Source organism: Aspergillus glaucus, assembly GCF_001890805.1.
Source record: "Aspergillus glaucus CBS 516.65 unplaced genomic scaffold ASPGLscaffold_13, whole genome shotgun sequence".
Classification (NCBI taxonomy): domain Eukaryota; kingdom Fungi; phylum Ascomycota; class Eurotiomycetes; order Eurotiales; family Aspergillaceae; genus Aspergillus; species Aspergillus glaucus.
In genome coordinates this window covers 818,088-840,864 of record NW_019170465.1, presented here as the reverse complement: position 1 = coordinate 840,864, position 22,777 = coordinate 818,088, and the positions used below count along the sequence as shown (strand labels likewise).

Here is a 22,777-nt window from a genome sequence, read left to right as displayed (position 1 = left end):
TGCTATCATCAGTTCGAGTTTGGTGGTTATTTAGTTGCTGTCATTCTTCTTGTGATTCTGTTCAGATTCAACAACATCTTCAATTCTACAACAGTATCTCTATTGTCTAAAGACATATCTTAAGGTATGTTTGACTCTTCGGTTTTTTATTGACCAGCGACTAACATTACAGCTCTAGATCAATTCTACCTCAACCTCTACCAAAACACCTCAATCCAAACACAAACACACACCATGCCTCGCGGATCCGAATACGCCAACGCTCCCGTCCAAAGCGACAACGCCATTGAAGCTGGCGAAAACAAGGCCCACGGAACCTCTGGCGTACGTCCTCCCCTGTTACCAACCCCCCTCCCCCAATAAAAGAACCACAACTAACAAACGCACAGAGCACTGGCCTCAACCGCGTCAACAAGGTCGCTGAATTCCCCGAAGGCGCCAAGGGCACCGGTACCGCTAGCAACCCGCTCAGCGGCCAGGGCAGCGCCGGCCACGACGACGGAAAGGGTGGTCATGAGCCCAAGACTCTTGGGGAGAACAAGGGACTTGGTGCTCACAAGGCATGAATGAGTTATGATGTCGATTTGATGAGTTTTGCATGAGCTGGGCTCGTGACTTTGTAATTTGCATGGGACGGTCTAAGCATGCGCTATTGTTTCCGTTATGTTTATGATATGAAAGGGTCCTTAGGGTTGGAGTTGGAGTTGTTACTGAACTGATTATTTATACGGAATTGAAGTGAACAACTCAAAAAGTCTGTTCTTGTATATGCGTATGCGAAAGCATCTGCTGTAACATGAGATTCAAACCTGCGCAAAAATCCTTGATTATAGTAAAATATGTCCTAGATAACTCGGGCAAACAGTAGCCCCTGTACAAATGTTGAATTATCAGGATTGGTTGCTCGTCCCTAACTTTGAACCATCATCGCTCTTCTTGGGTGAATTGGACCTCTCCCTTGAGCCCGACTCGACGTTCTTCGCCTGAACCAGTTCCAGGAGACGCTTGCCCAATTCTCCGGATCCGTCGATCTTGTCCATCTTCGTGTGGAAGTATTCTGCGTCGCGTTGCATTCTACACCTATTAGCATGGATGAGATTGAATTTATGGAAATACGGAATACTTACCGTTGCTTCCCAGCCTCCGTCCGCAGATTTCTCTCTTCATACGCCTTCGTCCACTGATCACGGTAACTCCTAAACACGGGATCCATGATCATAGTAACAGTTATATCCGGGAGATTCTTGCTCAGAACACGATGAAGCGTTGCGGTTTCCTTAGTCAAAGTCTCCATGTATGCATTCGCACCGCTCAATGCGGAATCAGCATCCCAGTCGATCTTCTTCATCGCGTTGACGTGCACGTTAGAGCGAGCGCTCATAATGTCGACTAGTTTCTCATGGATGCCGGACTGGTGGTCTTGGTATAATCGCTTTACTTTGTCGAATTCGCCCATTAACGGGCTGGACGGTGCTTGGCGGCGGACAAACTCCCGGATGTATGGGACCAGGGCGATGATGAAGCTTAGAGATTGGGATGAGAGGGCGAGGTGCTTGGTCGTAATGTTCTTCAGTCCCGCGCTTCGGGTAGCTCCCGCGCCCAGGATTAGTTGTGATGACCGCGAGTTGAAGAGCTTGAGCGACTCCAAGAGGCCAGACGAGATGTCCTGGATCATGCTGGGGATGTTCGCCATGAGGAATTGAAAGCTCTCGATGCTTCGCATCATGGCGATGGCGGATTGTGACAAGATGTACTTCTGTTCGTCGATCAGGGCACTCCGCGCCTTTTCTTTGCCAGAGCCATTCACAGGTGGTGTGCCGTTCTCTGGCGTATCGTTCGTCTTGGCCGATAGCCAGATCTTCGAGGCATGTGTCCAAGGCTCAATATCCTTGGTACTTGCATCGAGTATACGACTCAAGACTGCATTTTCAGCATCACCAAAATCCTTAGCATCCCATCGGTCCGCGTCCATCACCTCAACAAGGCTATGTCGCTGGTTCTCACCGAACCGTGTGACGTAGTCCCGGATCTGGTTGCCCACGACGGTTTTCAAGGTAGTGCCGCTTCTCCCGGAGATCGCCTCGCATTCATCTGCGAAGAGCCGGTTCAAGGTGAAGTATTTCAGGAAATCCTCCTTGGCGAGCTGAGAGGTCTGTTCAGTCCGGACTTTCAAGACCTTGGTTATCTGGGACTGGGCGATGTCCACAGCCTGGCCCAAAAGACTAGACATGTCTAGAACCTGCAAGATTTCATCCTGTGCCACTATTGTCGGTCGTCTGCGGCTCTCCGTGCTTCGCGGATCGGGGCTTGGAGACCGGGACTTGGATTCAGATGGATTGTCCAAACCACTCGCGATATCGAGGAGAATCTTGACTTGAACGCTGAGTCTCCGCAAGGATTCGCTGACGTTGGTGTATACTCGGCTCAACATGCTGTAGGAATCCTCCGAATCCATTGCACGGAGGTTGCGCGCAAGAATCGACGACTTTTCTTGCTGGCTAAGTGATGAGGACCTAGTCGTAGATACAGAAATTGTTGATTCGGTATCATCATCGCTGGAACTGGGCATCTGTTTGCGGATCAATGCTTTCATTTCTCGAAGAACGGCGGTTTTGAATGAGGTGGTCGCAGGAGTGGTATAATGAGTTCGTGCGAGTCCGGTAAGCTGAGTCAATAACTTCGATCGGAATTTATCATCAAAAGACATATAGGCCGGTGATATTGTAGAATCGGAGCGCTGGGCCCCACGTTGCCGCTGGAAAGAGGACCCCCATCGCCGCAAAGTTGAATCAAGCGTCACTTTGTCTACATGTTGTCTTAGATCCGCAAGGAGTTCGCTCAAGAATCGGCTCTCGTACCCCGCGCCGATCTTGGACCTCAACTGCGCAAGGTCGTCGGATGCACCTTCTAGAGCTTTGATCCCCCGCAAATCAATACGTCTCTTCCGCTCTGGTGAAGCACCGTCTTCGCTAGGACGTCCATCAGCATGCTCTCCAGCCATTAATCTCTCAACCTCCTCAAGGCCGTCAGCAGCCTGCTCGATTTCGCCGCTCTCCACAAGCTGGTCGCACCGAGAGACGGACTCGACCACGTCGCAAAGTTGAGACACAGCGTCGGCAAGCATTCGAACGTTTTCCCTTCGACGTCGCAGGTTGACGATCTTGAGGCCCCCTAATGCCATTTCCCGGTCGATCTTTTGGAGGTCCTTCCGCAATGTTTGTATTCGTTTTACTGAGTCTGCTGCTTCGGAGTGTAGTTCACGCAGGGACCCTAGCGCTGAAAAGAAGGATTTGGACGCTGTAGAGATGGACGAAATAAGGTGAATTTCCACTGTATCCATGTACCATGACAGTTTCTCCTGCAGAATGGCGTTCGTAGCAAGGGCCTTTCTACCACTTGGCGCGGGCTCCCCGGTAGCCCCATTCGAAGGAGGCCTAATTATGTCTGATTTCTCCGACACCACATCGAATATCCGGGGGTTTTCGAGATGGAACTCTTCCTCAAAGTATAATGGCGGAATCGTAGAGAGCGGCGTAATTCCCTGTCCACGGCTTAGTCCACCAGAAGACCGTCTTCTACCTCTAGCATCGTATGGCGAGCTGGCACGTGAGCTAATAGACAATGTCGACGGTCGTCGTTCCTGCGATCTGGACCCGAATCTATCAAAATCGTCCGACTTTGAGGGACCCTTGCCTCCCCGCGCGAGTTGTGATTCTTCTCCGGCGCTTTCCTTAGCTTGTTGAAATACATCGTACAGTGACCCCACCTGGGTCATATATGGTTGAAACGCTTTCGGATCGACATGGGGTATATTTGTCAACGTCACCGGGGGTATATCGCGAGACGATGGGGGTTTATATCCGGTAGAGGACACCGCAGTGTGAGGGAGCAGTCCCGTGCGGACAATCGGAGGTTGGAGCAGGGTGGAAATCGCTATACCAGTATTAGTACACACCATGGGATCCCCTCCCCCTAATAGCCAAGACACAACGCACCATTCTGCCCTGCTTCCGCAATTGACCCATGATGTTGTGACGAGTCCAGAGCTCCTCCAATGCTCACAACCGAGCTCGCAGTCGACCCTCTCCTCAGGGGGATGTTTCGCTGAAGCGGGACCCGGGGCGAATCGAACGGATTGGCGGACTGTTGGGATAATGACGGCGTAGACGCACCCGAGGCAAGGCTGTCAATCGACTTCCGGGGACTCGCGGCGGACATTTCGATCGTGCGAAAAGGCCGGATCCAACGGCCAGCGTACTGATCGTGCTGAACTGCTATCTAATCATGACAGAGGACAACTGTTCCTGTTGAAAGCCGCGGTATCGCAGCGCTGGCGTCAATGTGCCTTTCACGGCAACGTAGTCGCGATCGGTAACTCGGAATGAAGGAATGGAGGCGTATTGATCTCGAACGCAGGTGAAACGTCCACCAAAACTGCCGGCATGCGGTTCGCAGTTAGGAAACACATGACGGCTCACCCCGATCGGGAAATGCGCTCACTCCGCAGCCGCCACGGCACCTAGGCCAAATCAGGAACTCGGGAATATCATTCCTCCGGTACCTTGTCAGGCATCAAATAATATGTGCCTGGTAAAAACCACTTAACGCGTGTTCGAGACGCGACGCGTTCCCCGCGGTTCAACAGCAAAAAAGATATTATCCGCGACTCCTTGCGGCGGTGATAGTTTACAGCATCCACAACCACCACTACATCTCCTTCATATTAATCCAGTTTCTTTTGACGTCTACGGCATGGATAGACGCACTCCCTATACTTTGAGCGTGCTACCGCCCAGCGAGGATGTTGGAGAAGACTCTCGCACGCACATTCAGGCCCGACTGCGGGAGTTTGTGCTGGAATTCCAGCTGGACAACGCTTTTATTTACCGGTGCGTCAAAGTGGATGAGATGTGGGGAGATTGAGAAAGAGGAGAGACTGATGGGTTATACAGAGACCAGCTTCGACAGAATGCCTTGGTGAAGCAATACTACTGCGACATTGATATCGCCCATTTGATTTCGTATAACGAAGAGCTGGCCCACAAACTTACGACAGAGCCCGCAGACATTATCCCTCTGGTATGAGATCCATTGACGAATACCTTCTCGGGGGTAAACTGCTAACATGATTCGTTCATAGTTCGAAGGAGCCCTCAAGCAGTGCACACAACGGATTGTGTTCCCCTCCCAAAGAGACATTGTCCTCCCGTCGCATCAGCTGCTCTTGCACTCGTCCGCAACACACATCTCAATCCGTGACCTCAATGCCACCAACATCTCTCATCTTGTTCGTATCCCCGGTATCGTGATCGGAGCCTCGACCATTTCGTCCAAAGCAACAATCGTCCATATTCGATGCAAGAACTGTGATCATACCGAAAATATCTCAGTCGACGGTGGATTCTCCGGTCTCTCGCTACCCAGGACCTGTGGTCGTAAACAACAACCTGGGGATGAACCGGGAGATAGATGTCCGTTGGATCCGTATGTGGTTGCACACGAGAAGTGTCAATTCGTCGACCAACAGGTTCTCAAACTCCAAGAAGCCCCCGACCAAGTCCCTGTCGGAGAACTTCCCAGACATGTGCTCATCTCTGCGGATCGCTACCTGGCTAACCGGGTTGTGCCAGGATCCCGTTGCTCAGTGATGGGTATCTTCTCGATCTACCAAGCCAAGGGCGGCAAGAAAGACGCCGCGGTTGCCATTCGCAACCCGTATCTTCGTACTGTTGGTATCAGCAGCGATCTGGATCACACTGCGAAGGGCAGTGCTATTTTCTCAGAAGAAGAGGAGCAGGAATTCTTGGAATTGAGCCGTCGACCGGATCTGTACGACGCGTTGGCCCGGAGTGTCGCTCCCTCGATTTACGGTAACCTGGATATCAAAAAGTCTATCGTTTGTTTACTTATGAGCGGTTCGAAGAAGATTCTCCCTGATGGAATGAGACTTCGTGGAGATATCAACGTCATGCTTCTTGGTGATCCCGGTACCGCCAAGTCTCAATTGTTGAAGTTTACCGAAAAGGTATCACCAATCTCCATCTATACTTCCGGTAAGGGTTCTTCTGCGGCTGGTTTGACCGCATCGGTGCAACGAGATGCCGCCACACGCGAGTTCTATCTCGAAGGAGGTGCAATGGTTCTGGCAGACGGTGGTGTTGTTTGTATTGATGAGTTCGACAAGATGAGGGACGAGGACCGGGTCGCCATCCACGAAGCAATGGAACAACAAACCATTTCCATCGCCAAGGCAGGCATTACCACTATCCTCAACTCGAGGACGTCCGTCCTGGCCGCCGCAAACCCTATCTTCGGCCGATACGACGATCTGAAGACACCCGGTGAGAACATTGACTTCCAAACCACTATCCTGTCCCGTTTCGATATGATCTTCATCGTCCGCGATGACCACGACCGCAAACGTGATGAGAACATTGCACGTCACGTCATGGGTGTGCACATGCACGGTAGAGGTGTGGAGGAACAGGCTGAGGCTGAGATCCCGTTGGACACTATGAAGCGATACATCAGCTATTGCAAAACGTATGTACCACCCCACTTTTTCAATGGAAGACCATCTCTAACAATTTTGAAGTCGATGTGCCCCTCGCCTCTCCCCCGAAGCCGCAGAAAAGCTGTCCTCCCACTTCGTCTCCATCCGCAAACAAGTCCATCGTGCCGAAATCGACGCCAATGCTCGTTCTCAAATCCCTATCACTGTCCGCCAGCTCGAAGCTATCGTCCGTATCTCCGAGTCCCTCGCCAAGCTGCAACTATCACCAGTCGCCACCGAAGTCCACGTTGACGAGGCCATCCGGCTCTTCCTGGCATCGACTATGGACGCTATCACACAGGGTGAGGGACAGGGTAGCAAAGAGATGATGGAGGAGGTTGGCAAGATTGAAGACGAACTTAAGCGCCGTCTGCCTATTGGCTGGAGTACCAGCTTGGCTACTCTGCGCCGGGAGTTTGTTGATGGGAGAGGATATACCGAGCAGGCTCTGAACAAAGCGATTGTGGTCCTCCAGCGGAGAGATACCTTACAGATCCGGTCTGGGGGGTCGCAGGTCTACCGGCATGGTGTTTAGTGCACTTTTTCTCTTGTTTTCATTATTTTTTGTTCTGTTTCGACGAGGTGATGCTTACATATACCGTGAATGCGTTATGTTCACTTTTTATACATGTTGAGATAAGAGGGTTAAGTTTGGGTACAGCGGGACTGAACTGGTGTATGGCGTGTTTATGGGTACATTGAGTATATTATCTACTTTCATAATTGGGAACAATTCAAGCATATACAAGCTACTTAGTCTCATTCATTGCAAAGTCTGGGTGTATGAATTCTGGGTATCTGTCAGGTACTCAGACCTCTGGTCTTCTCATTCACTCTCTTGCTGTCATATATCGATCTTCTCTTCCATTGGGAACCACATGCAAAATCTAACTCCTCCATGGGTATCACCACCTTACCAATCAGAGATCCCACGAGTCTGTTTGAAAGATACCGTGTACACAAGTCATCACGAAGAGCGGCGGGGTCCTTCTCTTAAGACCAGTTACCGTTCAGGCCTCCTTTACGTTTTATTCTTGGTTGTGGCATAGACAATGCTAACAACTCGTTCTCTAACTAAGCGTGGATATCCTCCTCGGCACCGGGGTGAGTCTAGATGTCAGCGACATTCCAGGCCTGTTTTCAGTCTGGAAATAGTCTTTACTGTCGCTGTCACATTAGTTATCTGTTGTCCTTGAAGGGAACAGGTGAGAAATATAGGAGGTAGGTCCCTAGAGCATACAGCTCATCCTTAGGTTGTGGGATGACTGATAAGTTGGACTCAATATCAGGCGAAGGATCGCCCTCAGCACCCAAAAGGTGATTTCAACATCGAGGATAGCCTGTCCATCGTTCGCCTACTTGACACACTATCGATATTCCGCACTTACTAGATGGTTCACGAAACGAGTTCTCAAAGGAACGAAAGTGAGCAGATCTGAGGTTACAATGCATGACGGTCGACCCTTATTCCACCTTTTGAGTCACGGAGCATCCGCGGAATGCACTGGCAAAGAAATGACGGCGCGTAAGACGACGCACAGCAGTTCCTGGCGACACCTGTAGTGAGTGGGCTGGCTTGCTTGTGGGACTTTTGTACGCTGGATCGTCCTGTCTGGAATATCTTGGCTATGCCTGCTTGTTCGGTAGCTCACAGGATGAAGCATGGATCCATCACAGATCGAGAAACGGACTTGACGGTGCTAGAACATATGCTCTTGCAGCGCAATACTATTGTGCATGGAGGCGATGTCCTTTGGGGTATTGCTAGGGATACCATGGGGGCAGGCAGATCCTAACCGCGCCAATGCATGGAATTATCTTTCCCTGGGGTACTAAGGTGTCTAATTCAGCTCAAGCAACATACTATAGCTACCATCATCAAATGTTGCCTAAGCATACGCTTTTCAATGTATGCCATGAGCTCTTGGGGACTCGCAGAGACTCCATAGGCTTGCAGGTGGACTTCCCACCGATTTCTACCGTCAAGCATACGAAGGGAGAGATAGCAATAGACAAAGGGGCTGATTTATCTTTTGACGTCTTCTCCAAATTTGCTGGCAGGGTCAGCATTCCCGTGAGCACATGCTGGCTTGCTGCGGGAACTCTTGGAGGGATGGCAGATTGCACTGGACTGGAAGAGAAAGCTGGTTCTGGGAGACCCCTTGGGCGACTACAAAGTCTGTACTGACAGTTTCTAGAACCTTTACGGGCTCCCATTCTCGATGTCCTCTGGGACATCAAGTTTACCCGGCTAATGTCCGGGGAGAAGGGGAATTCCTGGAGAGAAAGATTTTGGACACTATATGGGCTTCCATCCTCCATGGCATCTTCAATTGAGAAGGGGCGGGCAAAACTGCACATGGCAATAAATATGCATTTCAACATGATCAAGATAGTCCCATGGGGTCTTCCTCATTACCAAGCCCAGCGGGAGAGCTTTGGAATTTTCCTGTCCGAGCTCCTTGTCAAATGGCTAGAGGTGGCTTGGGCCGGCAAGAATAGCCCAATGCCGCGCATCCCAGCAACGCATTGTTGTTGTACATGGCGGCAATATCCGAATAAACAGGCATAGATAATTGTCATGATTGGTCATCACATCATACAGACACTGTTGTACAGTTTGCTTTATGTTTGCCCTCATTCATCTGCCCCTGTATTCTCTCTTCTGTAAATTTCGTCCTCTCATATCAAGAACCAATTTAAACCATGGTCCTCTTTCTCATCTTGTCTACACTCAAACAACAAACTTCCCACCGCAACGAATACCATCATAGCAGAGCTAGCCAGCAAACTCCCTTACACTCGAGAGTTCACCCAGAAGCTCACCAAGTCAAGCCCGCACTATCGAGAGCTCTTAAAAGCCAGGCTCTTGATCTCGAGCACCGGCCTGCCCACCAAGAAGGCTGCCATTTTATACGGCGGCAATATGCTCGCTGGCATCGAATGTATCCAAACGATGCAGGTCATCAACAAGCCGCAGGCAAAAACCCTCGAAGCCAAATTCAGAGACCTGTACGGCCTACTTCTTGACTCTCACGCGCTCATCATCAAAGCACCAAAGGATTTGATCAGTACAAGCAACATCCTCGCGACTACAAAGGCTTTGGCGCCTTGAGCGGAGAACCAGAATGACAAGCAGACTGTTGGATACCAGAAACAGTTGAAAGACTTTGTTCAGGGATGGCTGCTGTATGAGAAGCAGTGGACGGGAATGGATTATTTGAAGGGTTCTAAATTGGAGCATGTGAAGAATTGGTATATTGGGACTATGAAGGATGGCTTTGATGTTAAGAATTCGTGGGATGGGCTTGGACTTGAGTCGTTGTAGGAGTAGACTGGAATTAGACTAGGTATTAACTGGTTATTGGTTAGATAAGTAATAAATTAAGCGTTGACCGCGGGTTTACTATGCTTTCTGAAAAATTGTAGTTGCAGTTCGAGGTAAACTAGGGCACGGCGGCAATCCTTTGTGCTGGGTTGTGGTTGTGTAACATTGTCGTTTATTATTATTAGATAACTGGGATTTTAGGAGCAAGCATTTGAAAGGATGTACAGATTGTTTGTTATACAGTCCCAATAATTGAAGCCTTTGTTTAGGTGGTACATATCAAAAGCCTGCCATGTGCTTGATCTGATGTACTGGAACATGAAATGTAGTACTAGAAGCACTAACAGCATGGGTATATGCTGGAATCACATATATCACGGTTGTACAGGTTGTCTGTATGCTTGCCTCGCTTATTATTACTGCATTCTTTGGTCTATATATTTCCGCTCTTTCCCACTTACAACCGTAATCATCATCCAATCTCCAGTCTTATTTGCAAACTTCATCCTCTGATCATCAATCATTCAACATGGTCCTTAGATCCATGAGCACGACTCACCATACTACCTTTCCAAAGACCCGGGAAGAATACCGAGCCCGACAAAAAGAGTCTATCAGAAAATCTCTGTTAAAAGAAGCCAATCTCAACAAAGCCCTCCAAGCAGCAAGCCAATCAGAAAAACACCGCGAAAATGCGGTCCAATACAGGAAAATCGTCCTGGACACTGAACTATCAGTGGTCCAAAACAGCGCCACGTTTGCCGGCAACATCGTGAGAGATATCGAGTGCATTGAGCAGGCACAGAACGAGGATGATCCGCGTGTAGATGCGCGGAAGGCTACGTTCCGGAAGCTGTACAAGGTTTCTTATGACGACCGGGAGGATGTTTTGAAAGCACCGCAGGCTTTGGTTGATACGTGCAATATGCTTTGGAGTTCGAAGGTGGTGTATCCTTGGGCGGAGCATGATGAGGTTGCGCGGTACTGTACTACGCTGGATGAGCTTATCTTTGGGTGGGAGGTTGCGAGGAGGGAGGGGAAGGGTGATGAGTATTGGGAGCTGGGGCATGTTGTTTCCACGTTTAATGATATGAAGGAGTGGTATGAATATGGGGTTTATGGGATTCCGGAGTAATTTTGGGACCAGATCATGTGAAGCGATTGGATGTCAGTACTAATTTCGGGGTAATAGCTAGTATTCAAAATGATATATCACTTGTTTACGGAGTACTGTTGTAGTTGTACTTGCAATCCGAGATAGGGCTGGTCAAGCACCGACGTAAGCCGAGGGAGGCCCCACCGAACCTGAACCCCACGCGTGACAGCATCGTCACTTCCACCATCATCATCTCAACCAACTTAGTGTGTCACAGCACTACTCTTTACTCTTGTATATATCTCTATCTTTCTACCCACCGCTGAACTGATACACGCATTACGATACTACGATCGCACCGCAACCGCAACAATGCCCCCTCTAATCCGCGTCATCGGCTCCCTCAACGTCGACATGGTCTCAGTAACCCCGCGATTCCCCTCCCCCGGCGAAACCATAACAGCATCTTCCTACTTCATGTCCGCCGGCGGCAAAGGCGCAAACCAAGCCGTCGCCTGCGGCCGCACTTCCCGCCCAAAGCCCACCTCCCCTAACACTCCCTCCACCCCCAGCACGCCGATCGATATCGAAATGGTAGGCGCAGTCGGAGCGCTGGACGGCCACTTCGACGCCCTCCTCAAACCTACGCTTGAAAAGTCGGGGATTGATACATCGCGGGTGCGGATTATTCCTGATGCGTATACGGGCGTTGCGGTGATTATTGTGGATGAGTCGGCTGGGGGTGAGAATCGGATTTGTTTCTCGCCCGGGGCGAATTATAAGGGTATGCAGCCTGTTCCTGAGGTGCTGGGGTTGGGTCTTGCGGCTCCCGTTCCGGATGTTATTGTGCTGCAGGGTGAGATTCCGAAGGAGTCGTTGATCGGGACATTACGTGATATTGGCGCGTTTAAGCAGAGAAATCGTGAAGAGGGGAAGAAGGGGATCGAAATTGGTCCGGAAGTTGTGTTTAACCCTGCGCCGGCGCCGCCGGGGGGTTTGCGGCCGGAAGACGGGATGTGTTCTGTGGATCACCTTATCATGAATGAGACGGAGGCGGAATTAATGAGTCCATCGAAGGAGGAACTGGGGTGGCATGCCTGCGTCGGTGAGAACAGGAAGAAGAATATTGCGGGCTATTTCCAGGCACATGGCACGACGTACGTTATCATCACGCTTGGTTCGAAAGGCTCCTGGTACAGCGCCTGCCAGCCCGGCGGGGGCGGTCCCATAAACGGGGTCGACAGGTTCATGAGCGAGATTCCGGCGGATAAAGTGTCCAAGGTGCTCGATACGACGGCCGCGGGGGATACGTTTGTGGGTGCGTATGCGGTGGAGATTGCGCGGTGGCGTGAGGCGAGGAGAGCTTCTGGGAAGGCCGGAGTGGACCTCACGGAGGAGGAGTTGAAGGAACGGTATGAGACGGTGACGGAACGGGCGATGAGATTGGCGACAAAGGCAGCGGCGCGGTGTGTTGAGAGACAAGGGGCGATGGATAGCATTCCTTGGGAGGATGAACTTTGAGAGGCGTGTACGATGTACCATACTCCGTACTTTACGTTAGATATAGATATCCATAAAGCACCATCATTATGTGGCAAAGCGAGGTGTCTCGCGAAGAATGGAATGTCCATGTACAACCGGGCATCTATGTATGGGCGCGGATCTGTCACTCACATTCCTCACGTCTGATGACGGGCCCTATTGTTACAGATTCTTGCACGTGTATTCGAGAAATAATTCATTCGTATAGTCCTCTAGGTCACTATGTTGGTCTTCTCTGGTTGTTCCACCTTGCTTGTAATCACATTCCAAGCTAATGGCCATTCACTGACTGAACCATTTTTCATTTTAAGAATATTGGGATAAGGATATTTCGATAGAAATAACTCCAATACCAGGAAGTTCCCTGGTTCAATCTAGTCAACGTATCGCTCCAGCTCCAGAAGCCCCCTCCTCCCCCCCCCCCCCCCCCCCCCCCCCCCCCCCCCCCCCCCCCCCCCCCCCCCCCCCCCCCGTCGGAGGTTCGCCTCCCAATCATCAATGAGTGATTGGAGGATCCGCTCTCCATGCGCTCGCCGGCCCCGATTGTTACGGTGGCGCCAAGGCAGCACCTGACGGAGGTTGAAAAGTACTGGTTGCCTCGTACATTGTGAAATGCACGCCGTAACTCCTTCCGAAGACGGCCTTCCAAGCATTGGCTCGCACTGACTCTCTTCGTTCTATGATCTTTGTGGCCCTTATGTCCGCCATGATATTGCCCGCGTGGGCGACAACGTTTCGAGTCGGCCGTGAAGGCTTTAGGATTGGCCGGTGTATGTGGACATCATTTTAAAGAGTCCCGCTTTGGAACTCTGGCATCAGCAAGATTGGCGCATTATAGTACCAAAGTGTCACCCCAGATAAAAACATAGGTGTATCCACCTCCGCTCTCTTATATAGCGTCGCCGCCATGGGCAATAACTGGAGGACGAGTCAGAGTGCGAGAAGGACGGAGATGTGATAGGGATAGACGTACAATATGACTGCCATATTTTGACTTTTCCAAGGCCAAGAGGGCTGCAATGATTGAGGTTCTTGGTCGTTGTGTCCGCATACAGTATTTGGGATGGTTCGAGTAAGACGATATCGACCAGAAAGGATGTGTAGATGCGATGGGGGTTGTAAAAGGTATTTCGAGACACAAGAGTAGAAACGGGAAGAATAGATAGTCTGACAACATTCACTGACCAGGTGGAAGGATGATGGATGAATGACAGTGGGATGGAATGGGTGAGAAGGAGGTTAGTGCTAACCGAGAAAGGAAGGAAGGAGTACGGGTTACAGTCCTAGCTAGGTCGAGGATTAGTAGGAGTACAGTATCCTATTCACTTTCTTCAATCCTACATCGGCACGAATATTCAATCCTGTACAGAGTATAGAGGAGTAAATGAATGTCGAGTCGCGAGGATGGTATGTCCTGTCATAGCATTCCTCACGCTCTCCGGACAGCCCCGGATAGTAGTAGTATGAATGAAGATCAAATCCCGGCCGATCAGGGAATCCCCTCTCACGATGGACGTATCAGAGTAAGCCCTGGCAGTAATACTATGGCTGTAGTGTACTGGTCTGTTTCACCATGGTAGTCTCTGGCGGCAAGCATTGGCTGAGAATGCCTTACTCCGGGCATTGCAGTTACACTAGAGTACTTCTGTATCCGATCGACACCACGTACCCAGGCTTCTACTTATAGCACGCGTGAGATCGCAAGACGCGATTTCAGAGAAGTAAGCTGTATGGCGTGGGGAGAATAATGCATTGCAGACCTGGGGAAATGGAGATGATACGGAGACGCGAAGACGCGTTGGACGCGTTGAAGGGAGGTGGTGAAGCAATTAATGATTATTGAGTTTGTAGTCTGCGATAGTGGATGGTCTGTGAGGTTGTACTCCGTTTGTACTCCATTTGGAATAGAAGCGGTCTAGAAGTGTTGTGGTAGTATGCGCGTAGTCGAACCGTCATGGATAACACCTATTAGCTCTCTCAGTACGGTTAGACACCCCTTAACACAGGTAAAGAATAGCCAGACTAGCCCTTATTCGGGTAGTTAACTATAATCAGTGAATTAGATAAAACACGCGCCTTGCATCATCACACACGAACCACGTCGGGGACGCGCCGGCTGGCGTTGAAACCGCATGTTCAGGTGGAGAGGAATGAATGGAGCCTCCATTTTCGCCCGCATTTTTCACCCTTCCTTACCTTCTCCAGGAACAGTATATATTCGTTTCTTCCTCGTTGTCTCTTCAATATTGTCTGTCAATTACTTATCATTGTTTCAATGCTTTCAATTGCTCGTGTATTCCGTACTCAGAGTAGCTGACAGCCAATCACCGCCCTCCATCTCCACCAAAACAAACTCCTCAGCTCAGCTTGACAGCTACAGAATAAATACATCTCTCTAATCTGTATCAACCAAGAATCTCCGTAATGGCGGCAGTCACCATGTCTACTCCTGCACGCCAACTGTTTGCCAGCCTGGACGCGCCTCGTCTGCGCGCCCTGGCCAAATCTCGCATGAACATCCGCAATCAACAAAACGGTGAGCTCCATCCGGCTTCACATCTACAAAAACAATCGATTCTAACGCGTGTAGGTGCCATCGTCACCGGTAAAAGAAAGCCTCTGGGCGACATTGACACCGAAAACATCGACCCGACTCTCAACCTCTCCTCCAAACGCAAGCGCGGATCCGACGAAGACGATGACCTGTCCAACAAGAAGACCTCCACCTCCACCGCTCCCTCTAAGCCTCTCAAGACCTCTCGATTCGCATTGAAGACTATCGAAACTAGTCCTTCTGCCCCTCGCATCTCGTCCATCCCCCAGCCATCTACCCCGAAGTCCACCTCCAGCCTCAAACCCGCCGGTCGCTCGCCTCTGTCTCTCAAGTCCATCTGCAAACCGTTTGCTCGGAGGTCGAACATCGCCAAGGGGACTCGTTCTGAGCCTACGGGTCGGAAGAGTGTTAGCCGGCCATTCTCGATTGCGACGGCCTTGTCGAATGGAAAGTCTCAGAAGACCGCTGCTCCCTCTACTCCCTCTACTCCCTCTACCAAAACACCTGCCCCCGCTTCCTGGTCCTTCGATATCCACGTCGACTCTGAAGAAGAGGAGATGACCAACCTCATGCAACACTCCACCGGTGTCCTTGATATCAGCGACAGCGAAGCTAAGCAAGATACATCATCCGGTCGCGGAAAGGAGAATGTCCCGCCCGCTGAGCTGGGCATTGAGCTCGCTCCCGCCGCACCTCAACAGGAGTCGCCTGCCGCAGCTGCTCGCAAGTCTGTCATGATGGAAGAATCGCGTGCTCCGCTTGGTGAGCTCAATGCCGCGGACTACTACGGTGCTGACTGCCATGCGTTTTCCTACGCGGTGGTTTGGGAAGAAGCAGAGGAGATTGATGTTGACAACGCACCCGTTCCCTCGCAGACACGGAGGTCGTCTGCATCTCGTGGGAGTACCAAGCCTGTTCGCAGCACCAAGCTGTCTTCTGTCTCGTCTATCTCTTCTCTTGAGCCTACTGTCTTGAAAGAAGAGCCTGTTAAGAGTGAGCGGTCAGAGGCTGGGATTGAGATTTATGAGAGTGAGGGTGCTGCTGAGAAGGACGCATAATCCATTCGTTCGTTTTATTTTATAATTTCTGTGGCATGGCGTTTGTGTTGGTGGTCATCTGAGCTATTTCGTCTTGATACCCTTTTCCTTTGTTGATGTGCAAAAGCAAGCCGGTCTTTTACTGTTTACTTTGTCTTATTATCTGTCATACTAGTGCTGTAAATACTGTATATCAATTGAACAGTGTACCAAATATCAAGATCCCTCATCCATCTCATCATCTTCATCTTGATCCTGATCCTCCGCATCATCCCCGTCCTGATTCTCATCCTCATCCTCACCCTCTTGATCCTGCATCTCAACCTCCTCCCCTTCACTCCCTTCATCGCCCTCACCCTCATCCTCCCACTGCACCTTCTTCCCACCCTCCCCAACCTCGTTCCCGCCTTTTCCATCAACACCACCAGGCCTACTAACAACAGCCCTCCAACTAACAGCCCCCCTAATCGCAGCCCTAATATCAGTAGCCATCTGCATCTCCCTCGAACCAACCCCCTCCCCCTCACACGAAAACTGCAAAACCTCCTCATTCAAATTCTCCTCATCCACATGATCCGGAAACGCAAGAATCCTTCCAAACTCAGCCTCATCATCCGTAGCCCGGTTCTCAGTTAGCGCGAGGATCTTGGCGCGCATTATCGCCTTCGCTTTGGCCATCGTACCAGTCCCGTACCACCCGTCTGTGACCGGTTCACAGGTTTCTCGGAGAAAGCCTGGTGGAGGGTTTGTTGGGTCTGATGGGTTTGGCGGGAAGAGGAAGTTTCGGAGTAGAGGGTCTGCGATGTCGCAGAACATCCACATTCGGCCGTCGTGCGGGAGGGGCGGGGTGCCTGTGAAGATGTGTGTTGTTTCGGCGGGCACGGGGGTTGTTGTTGTGAAGGTGTTGTCGGAGGAGAGAGTTGTTCGGGAGGATGGGTTTGCGAAGGGGTTTATGGCGGCGACGTCGGAGTAGCGGGTGTGGGTGTGGCGGCGGTTGGATTTCACGCCGCCGTGTCCGCCGGTAGTGCCTGTGGTGTATGTGTCTGTGTTGGTAGTGTTGAAGTTGGCGCTGCCGCCACCATCACGCGCGACTTCGGGGTCACGGGGCAGGAGGCGGAACATGGCTGTTTGGTAGATACGGTAGTCTGGGGAGGAGCGCGGGTCGTGGCCATGTTTGACGATAGCATCGCGCCATGGTCCTGAGCGGAAGATGTAGCCGACGTAGGGGACTGCATGTTTCAGGGCGTGTCTTTGCTCGAGTTTCGTGAGGGAGTTACGTAGGCCGCGTCTTGTCCAGGCTGGTCTGGTGCTGAAGAGGGATTCGAGCACGGAGATGGTTTCTTGGAGGACTGGCTCGAGGGTTGGGATTGGCGGGCAGCCGGGGTGGGCGGCTTGGGGGACTGTTGGGATGTCGTAGGGGACGAGGTGGGTTGCTATTTTTGTGGCGGAGGAGGTGTTGATTGTTGTTGGTTGGCCGGTTTTGTCGAGGGATTGCTTGACGGTTGGGTTTTGGCGGTAGCTTTTGCTGTTAGTATGTACTTGTCTCTTGGGGAAGAGGGCAAGGGTGGGGGGCGTACAAGTAGTTGAATGGGATGTCCCCGTGGCTGTATGATGGTGGTGGTATGATGTCCACGTTGGAGATGGCACCTTTGGACATGTTGATGTCGAATTGTTTCATTTTTTCGTCTGCTAGGTTAGTATATATATATATATATATATATAATATTGAGCAGGGGAAGTTGGACATACAGTCAAAAGACAATATTTGATCACGGAACCGATTGGTAAATTCGCTGGACGACGTCGACCACACGAAATCCGGCATTCCTGTTCAGTCAGTATATATTCAGCGTGTAGAAGTGTATGTAGATGCACACCTCGAAACACATGCGTCCGATTCACCATCCCCACCGGCTCAACCTGATACCTCCCAACATTATCCTCCAAGCTTCTCCTCAGGTCTCTCGCACTAAGTCTTGGGCATCCATCATTCTCAGAAGGAAGATGCATCTCCGTAAACGGCTCCTCAGTCCCCCTCTTCCGTCTCCGTCCCGTGCGCCTCGGAACAGTCACCTTGAGCAGGACATTGTTCGTCTGCGAATTAGTCGACTGCAAAGGCCTGGACATGACATCTTCTGGACGGAGATTCAGGTTGGCTCTTGTATCAGCCCTCGAGGAGTTTATAATCTGGCATTTGTTAGTCTGCGTCTTCTATTTCATACTGGGAAGGGAGGGGTACCTTGGATATGCCCGCGTTGCCCTCGAGCGTATCGATTGCTTTATCGACATTGCGGATTATGGCTGGATGTTCGACGCTGGCGATATGGTGGGGTGGGACTGTGTAGAATGGAGCTGTTCTTTGCTCGTCTGTCATGGTTATGTCTGCATCTTGGGGTTGGTTGCGGTGGTGAAGGCTCTTCCTGCATTAAAAGCAGCGCAAATGCAGTAAAAAATATGTTCTTATTTTAACTTGTGTGTTTCTATTTTTAGTTTTGTCTCCCATGGTCTGGTGGCTGTGATGACATTGTAGCCGTACATATCCGAAATAGTTACAAGTGAGCGGAGAGCCTGAGTTCGATTCCTCGGCAGAGGACAAACGACAACATTCGGTAATTTTTTTTTTTTTTTTTTTTTTTTTTTTCTCTTTGCTTTCTTTTTTTCGTTCAGGTAAATTTTCTTCTTTTTCCTACTCAGTGCCATTTCATTAATAGCCGATTCCCTTTTATCTCATTTCATTTCTATTTCGAATATTAACATTGTATTTCGACAGGAGTATATCCGCGATGATACACTGCACAGGACTTGAATAACACAAAATCAGAAAACAGCTCAAGACCGTTGTCTCTGTAACCAGTAGGAGAATAAGGACCAACAAGAATCCTTCTGTGTAATGGAGTAGAACTGTAATCTGTACTCCGTGGTCATTACTATGTACATGCGCACCAGAATCGGCCACCTCGGTCGCCTCCCTCCCCTTCGAATTAAACAGGATACCACCAGATTTGCCTAAAATTAAGCATCTTTTTGACTCTATAGTTAAGTTGATCTTATTTATGCATTCTTTCTCTCTTAGTCACTGCCCATATTAATATTGCTTTCTCCCCGCCAGCTCCCCTTCCGCCAGCCGCTAAGCGACACGGAGTCGATCGCCCAAGCAGCAGACCAGAGCCAGGACCACCATCACTTTACTTCGACGACAACTACGACGACTACCAACAACCTACACCGATAGCTACCTGCATTGGTATAGCATCATTATAATCATTATCGCCATTTCGCGTCTTTCTTTCCTCTTCAATTGTTCCTCCCCCCCCGAGGTAAGCCTCTCCCTCCCCCCGACATCATTCTTGGGGAACCAGCCTGCCGGTCGCTTTCTCCCTGAGATCTCGCTCTCTGCCTCTCATTCCAACCACCTCTTACTTCAACCCCCCTCCCCTTCTATTCCCCTCCTCCACTTCGTCCAAATTCCCATAGCCTCTCGTTTCGTCGATCAAAAATAGCCAAGCCAGCCAATCCCTCCCGCTAGTTCTGTTCAAACGGAGCTGGCCTCGATTCAACGGTCCCGCTGTCGTGTTTATCAGGTGTTGGTCGGCAAATCGCTCATGTGGTCTTATTGTTTCAGGTCCTTATAAACACTTTCCTCTTTTCCTCCGTCGTGACCGTTCCTTGAATCGCCTTTCTCGTCGCTCACCTCTACATTCGCTCCTGCTAGTGTGCGGCGTCCGGCTGCACTGGCATCGAGAATTCCGGCCGAGTACATGTGGTTGCTTACATACCCGGCATAATGAAGGGCTTCAGACAGAGAGTGGTAAGTCCTGGGGTTCTTCTTTGCTACCCCCTCCATTCGGTTCTGTCGTCTGGTCGCCCTTCTTACGTGACAATCCGCGTTCCCCTCCCCTTTTCTGTTAACAGTGGGAATGGTGACCCAAGGCGACGAGCAGTGGAGGAATTGAACTGAATCCCGGAATTTCGAGTTAACGTCTCCCAGCATGAGCAGTTGTCGCGGGCGAAAGACAACAAATCGTCGAAGAAGAAGGATTCCAACCAGTCTCGAGACCAAGGCGCGCTCGGAATCTCCCAATCTGCATCTCCTAACCATGGCACTCCAACATCGTCAACGACTTCGGTGAATGATACAAAGGGAAGATCACCAGATAATGCTGCGCAGGGACTATACCCCCCGGGAGCTCCTGGGTCGCATTATCTCCCCCAGGGAGGCCAGCCGGGGAATAATGGCCCCGCAACCCCAACCAAACAGGGTGGTGCTCCCAGTGTGGTCATCAGCCCCAGTGCACCGGTAAGCGCATCTTTGGCCGCCGTTTCTATGTTTACTTTCCTACGGTTTACTGATCGTGAATCAATGATTACAGCACGCACCTCCGCCAGGTGCCGCCGAGACCATGCCGGGAGATCTGGCACCTCCCCGAAAATCCAACGTTTTTGATCGCCTCCAGACAACACCCAAGGATATGTCGGAAGGGATCCGGACCCCCAAGCGCCAGCACTCGTCGCGATTCGACATCTCTGACCAGCGCCAGAGGGAGTTAGAGAAGCTGCCGGGATTCCACGAAGTGCCTCCCAATCGTCGCCAGGATCTCTTTATGCAGAAGATCGATCAATGCAATATCATTTTCGACTTCAATGACCCGACCGCAGACATGAAATCTAAGGAGATTAAGAGATTGGCGCTCCACGAGCTCTTAGATTACGTCGCCAACAACCGTTCGGTGATTACGGAACCAATGTACCCCCGGGTCGTCGAAATGTTCTCCAAGAACCTATTCCGTCCTATTCCACCGCCCTTGACGCCTCAAGGGGAGGCTTTTGATCCCGAGGAGGACGAACCGGTGTTGGAAGTCGCATGGCCCCATATTCAAGTTGTCTATGAGTTCTTCTTGCGATTCATCGAGAGTCAAGATTTCAACACCAACGTTGCCAAGGCGTACATCGACCACCATTTTGTGCTTCAGGTATTTTCGTCCCTCAATCTGTCGAAAATTCTCATACTCACATGTTATAGTTGCTTGAACTGTTCGATTCCGAAGACCCTCGGGAACGCGATTTTCTCAAGACTACCTTGCATCGGATTTACGGTAAATTTTTGAACTTGCGGTCATACATCCGACGGTCGATCAACAACGTCTTCTTCCAGTTCACCTATGAAACCGAGCGGTTTAATGGTATTGCAGAGTTGTTGGAAATCTTGGGCTCCATCATCAACGGTTTCGCCTTGCCTCTTAAGGAGGAGCACAAGCTCTTCTTGACAAGAGTGTTGATTCCTCTCCACAAGGTCAAGAGTCTCAGCATGTATCATCCACAGCTGGCATACTGTATCGTGCAGTTCCTTGAAAAGGACTCGTCATTGACAGACGAGGTAAGTTATGAGCATTCATTTCCCGTCGCCAGGAAGAAAACTAACAAATCAAGGTTGTCTGTGGCTTGCTGCGCTACTGGCCCAAGGTCAACAGCACCAAGGAAGTCATGTTCCTGAACGAAGTGGAGGACATCTTCGAGGTGATGGACCCAGCAGAGTTCGTCAAGGTCCAGGAGCCATTGTTCCAACAATTGGCCAAATCGGTTGCTAGTCCCCACTTCCAGGTCGCAGAACGCGCTCTTTACTTCTGGAACAACGAGTATTTCTGTAACTTGGTCAGTGACAATGTGGAAGTCATCTTGCCCATTATGTTTGCGCCACTATACGAAAACTCCAAGGGTCACTGGAACAGGTAAGCTTTCCTTGTAGCTTGTCTTGATCATGTACCGTTGCTGATATTGTTCCAGGACGATCCACAGTATGGTGTACAATGCCATGAAGATGTTCATGGAAATCAACCCACAACTCTTCGATGAATGTTCCCATGAGTATAATGAGCGGATGAATACCGCTGAACAGCGCGAGCAGGCTCGACAGGACCGTTGGGCAAAACTTGCCGAGCAGGCCAAAGATCGGAAGAATGGCGTCGCCCCACCACCATCCAACACCGGAGAGATTCCACTCCAAATCGACGAGGTCGACGCAATTGCTCAAGATACTCAGAACCGTCTGAAATTGCAGGATGAATCGGGCTCGACTCCAGAGCGCAAGCCAACCTCGGTTAGTCCCACACACTCGTAAACACGGCGGCATACATCTTTGTGTTCCGGCAGGCGACTTAATTTTCCTTATCCTTCCTTCTGTGTGTTTGTCGTTTGCTAAGATTTGCCGATCTGCCGTGTACAGCCAGCGTGATTCTAACGTGAAAACGTCCGTTTTGCTCCAGAGACGTCGCCGCGGCTCCCTCGATGGTTCTTCTCGGAGGCGGCGAAGTGGTAGCGGCAGTGAGATTCGACCACGCATCTTTGATCGACGACGGTCGACTGGCTCCGGTATCGCCGTACAGTTTCCGACGCGAAACAATTCTACCAAGAGTTAAGGTGTGGGGTAGTGATGGCTTATTCCTCCCTCCCATTCGTTGATTCCCTGCAATGATGGCATAGCGACTACGAGCTGCGATGATTGTGTATTCCTTTCCCTTTCGATTTGATTATTCTTTATTTTCCCTTTCTGCCTCGTCAAAGCCCCTTTTGTGCTCCTCATTTCTTCATCTTCTCTTCTTCATACTATTTCCCCCGACCCTTTTTTGTGTACATGGCATTCAATATTCTTCTCTTTCTCCGTGAGTGGCCT

The 22,777-nt window shown here is 50.5% G+C and overlaps 9 protein-coding genes across 9 annotated transcripts; 6 read left to right on the top strand and 3 right to left on the bottom strand.

Annotated features, from left to right (window-relative positions):
* Positions 1-234: 234 nt before the first annotated feature.
* Positions 235-566, top strand: ASPGLDRAFT_36710 (uncharacterized protein; the record flags this gene model as incomplete). Its single annotated transcript, XM_022544723.1, has 2 exons — positions 235-324; positions 390-566. The coding sequence occupies 2 exons, from the start codon at positions 235-237 to the stop codon at positions 564-566; spliced, it is 267 nt and encodes an 88-aa protein (XP_022399968.1).
* Positions 444-4,380, bottom strand: ASPGLDRAFT_152072 (vacuolar protein sorting-associated protein 54). Its single transcript, XM_022542294.1, has 3 exons — positions 3,996-4,380; positions 1,128-3,933; positions 444-1,074 (listed from the first exon to the last, which is right to left on the bottom strand). The coding sequence occupies exons 1-3, from the start codon at positions 4,216-4,218 to the stop codon at positions 891-893; spliced, it is 3,213 nt and encodes a 1,070-aa protein (XP_022399967.1). The 5' UTR covers positions 4,219-4,380; the 3' UTR covers positions 444-890.
* A 304-nt stretch (positions 4,381-4,684) lies between these two features.
* On the top strand, positions 4,685-7,317 carry ASPGLDRAFT_173927 (MCM DNA helicase complex subunit MCM5). Its single transcript, XM_022542810.1, has 4 exons — positions 4,685-4,889; positions 4,953-5,079; positions 5,141-6,543; positions 6,596-7,317. The coding sequence occupies exons 1-4, from the start codon at positions 4,753-4,755 to the stop codon at positions 7,086-7,088; spliced, it is 2,160 nt and encodes a 719-aa protein (XP_022399966.1). The 5' UTR covers positions 4,685-4,752; the 3' UTR covers positions 7,089-7,317.
* Positions 7,318-10,410: 3,093 nt separating this feature from the next.
* Positions 10,411-11,016, top strand: ASPGLDRAFT_26845 (uncharacterized protein; the record flags this gene model as incomplete). The annotated part of the gene is made up of 1 exon (XM_022543610.1): positions 10,411-11,016. The coding sequence occupies one exon, from the start codon at positions 10,411-10,413 to the stop codon at positions 11,014-11,016; it is 606 nt and encodes a 201-aa protein (XP_022399965.1).
* A 333-nt stretch (positions 11,017-11,349) lies between these two features.
* ASPGLDRAFT_128968 (ribokinase) lies at positions 11,350-12,498 on the top strand (the record flags this gene model as incomplete). The annotated part of the gene is made up of 1 exon (XM_022540845.1): positions 11,350-12,498. The coding sequence occupies one exon, from the start codon at positions 11,350-11,352 to the stop codon at positions 12,496-12,498; it is 1,149 nt and encodes a 382-aa protein (XP_022399964.1).
* Positions 12,499-13,290: 792 nt separating this feature from the next.
* On the bottom strand, positions 13,291-13,802 carry ASPGLDRAFT_476710 (uncharacterized protein). Its single transcript, XM_022546725.1, has one exon. It carries the CDS (start codon positions 13,694-13,696, stop codon positions 13,409-13,411), a length of 288 nt encoding a protein of 95 aa, XP_022399963.1. The 5' UTR covers positions 13,697-13,802; the 3' UTR covers positions 13,291-13,408.
* Positions 13,803-14,943: 1,141 nt separating this feature from the next.
* Positions 14,944-16,131, top strand: ASPGLDRAFT_128612 (uncharacterized protein; the record flags this gene model as incomplete). Its single annotated transcript, XM_022540817.1, has 2 exons — positions 14,944-15,055; positions 15,110-16,131. 2 exons carry the CDS (start codon positions 14,944-14,946, stop codon positions 16,129-16,131), a joined length of 1,134 nt encoding a protein of 377 aa, XP_022399962.1.
* A 195-nt stretch (positions 16,132-16,326) lies between these two features.
* Positions 16,327-18,484, bottom strand: ASPGLDRAFT_67492 (transcription factor TFIIIC subunit TFC1; the record flags this gene model as incomplete). Its single annotated transcript, XM_022549144.1, has 5 exons — positions 16,327-17,629; positions 17,688-17,796; positions 17,860-17,937; positions 17,988-18,297; positions 18,350-18,484. The coding sequence occupies 5 exons, from the start codon at positions 18,482-18,484 to the stop codon at positions 16,327-16,329; spliced, it is 1,935 nt and encodes a 644-aa protein (XP_022399961.1).
* Positions 18,485-19,476: 992 nt separating this feature from the next.
* Positions 19,477-22,441, top strand: ASPGLDRAFT_48668 (protein phosphatase 2A regulatory subunit RTS1). The gene is made up of 6 exons (XM_022546943.1): positions 19,477-19,918; positions 20,099-20,407; positions 20,481-21,080; positions 21,131-21,484; positions 21,538-21,836; positions 21,892-22,441. Exons 1-6 carry the CDS (start codon positions 19,895-19,897, stop codon positions 22,223-22,225), a joined length of 1,920 nt encoding a protein of 639 aa, XP_022399960.1. The 5' UTR covers positions 19,477-19,894; the 3' UTR covers positions 22,226-22,441.
* The last annotated feature ends 336 nt before the right edge of the window (positions 22,442-22,777 follow it).

Coding starts and splice junctions, on each gene's coding strand:
- ASPGLDRAFT_152072 (XM_022542294.1), bottom strand. CDS start 4,218: ATGTCCGCCGCGAGTCCCCGGAAGTCGATTGACAGCCTTGCCTCGGGT. Junction 3,934..3,995: donor TGCGGAAGCAGGGCAGAATG/GTGCGTTGTGTC, acceptor ATACTGGTATAG/CGATTTCCACCCTGCTCCAA. Junction 1,075..1,127: donor ACGGAGGCTGGGAAGCAACG/GTAAGTATTCCG, acceptor TAATAGGTGTAG/AATGCAACGCGACGCAGAAT.
- ASPGLDRAFT_173927 (XM_022542810.1), top strand. CDS start 4,753: ATGGATAGACGCACTCCCTATACTTTGAGCGTGCTACCGCCCAGCGAG. Junction 4,890..4,952: donor GACAACGCTTTTATTTACCG/GTGCGTCAAAGT, acceptor TGGGTTATACAG/AGACCAGCTTCGACAGAATG. Junction 6,544..6,595: donor TACATCAGCTATTGCAAAAC/GTATGTACCACC, acceptor ACAATTTTGAAG/TCGATGTGCCCCTCGCCTCT.
- ASPGLDRAFT_476710 (XM_022546725.1), bottom strand. CDS start 13,696: ATGTTGTCAGACTATCTATTCTTCCCGTTTCTACTCTTGTGTCTCGAA.
- ASPGLDRAFT_48668 (XM_022546943.1), top strand. CDS start 19,895: ATGAAGGGCTTCAGACAGAGAGTG. Junction 20,408..20,480: donor TCATCAGCCCCAGTGCACCG/GTAAGCGCATCT, acceptor CAATGATTACAG/CACGCACCTCCGCCAGGTGC. Junction 21,485..21,537: donor ACTCGTCATTGACAGACGAG/GTAAGTTATGAG, acceptor TAACAAATCAAG/GTTGTCTGTGGCTTGCTGCG.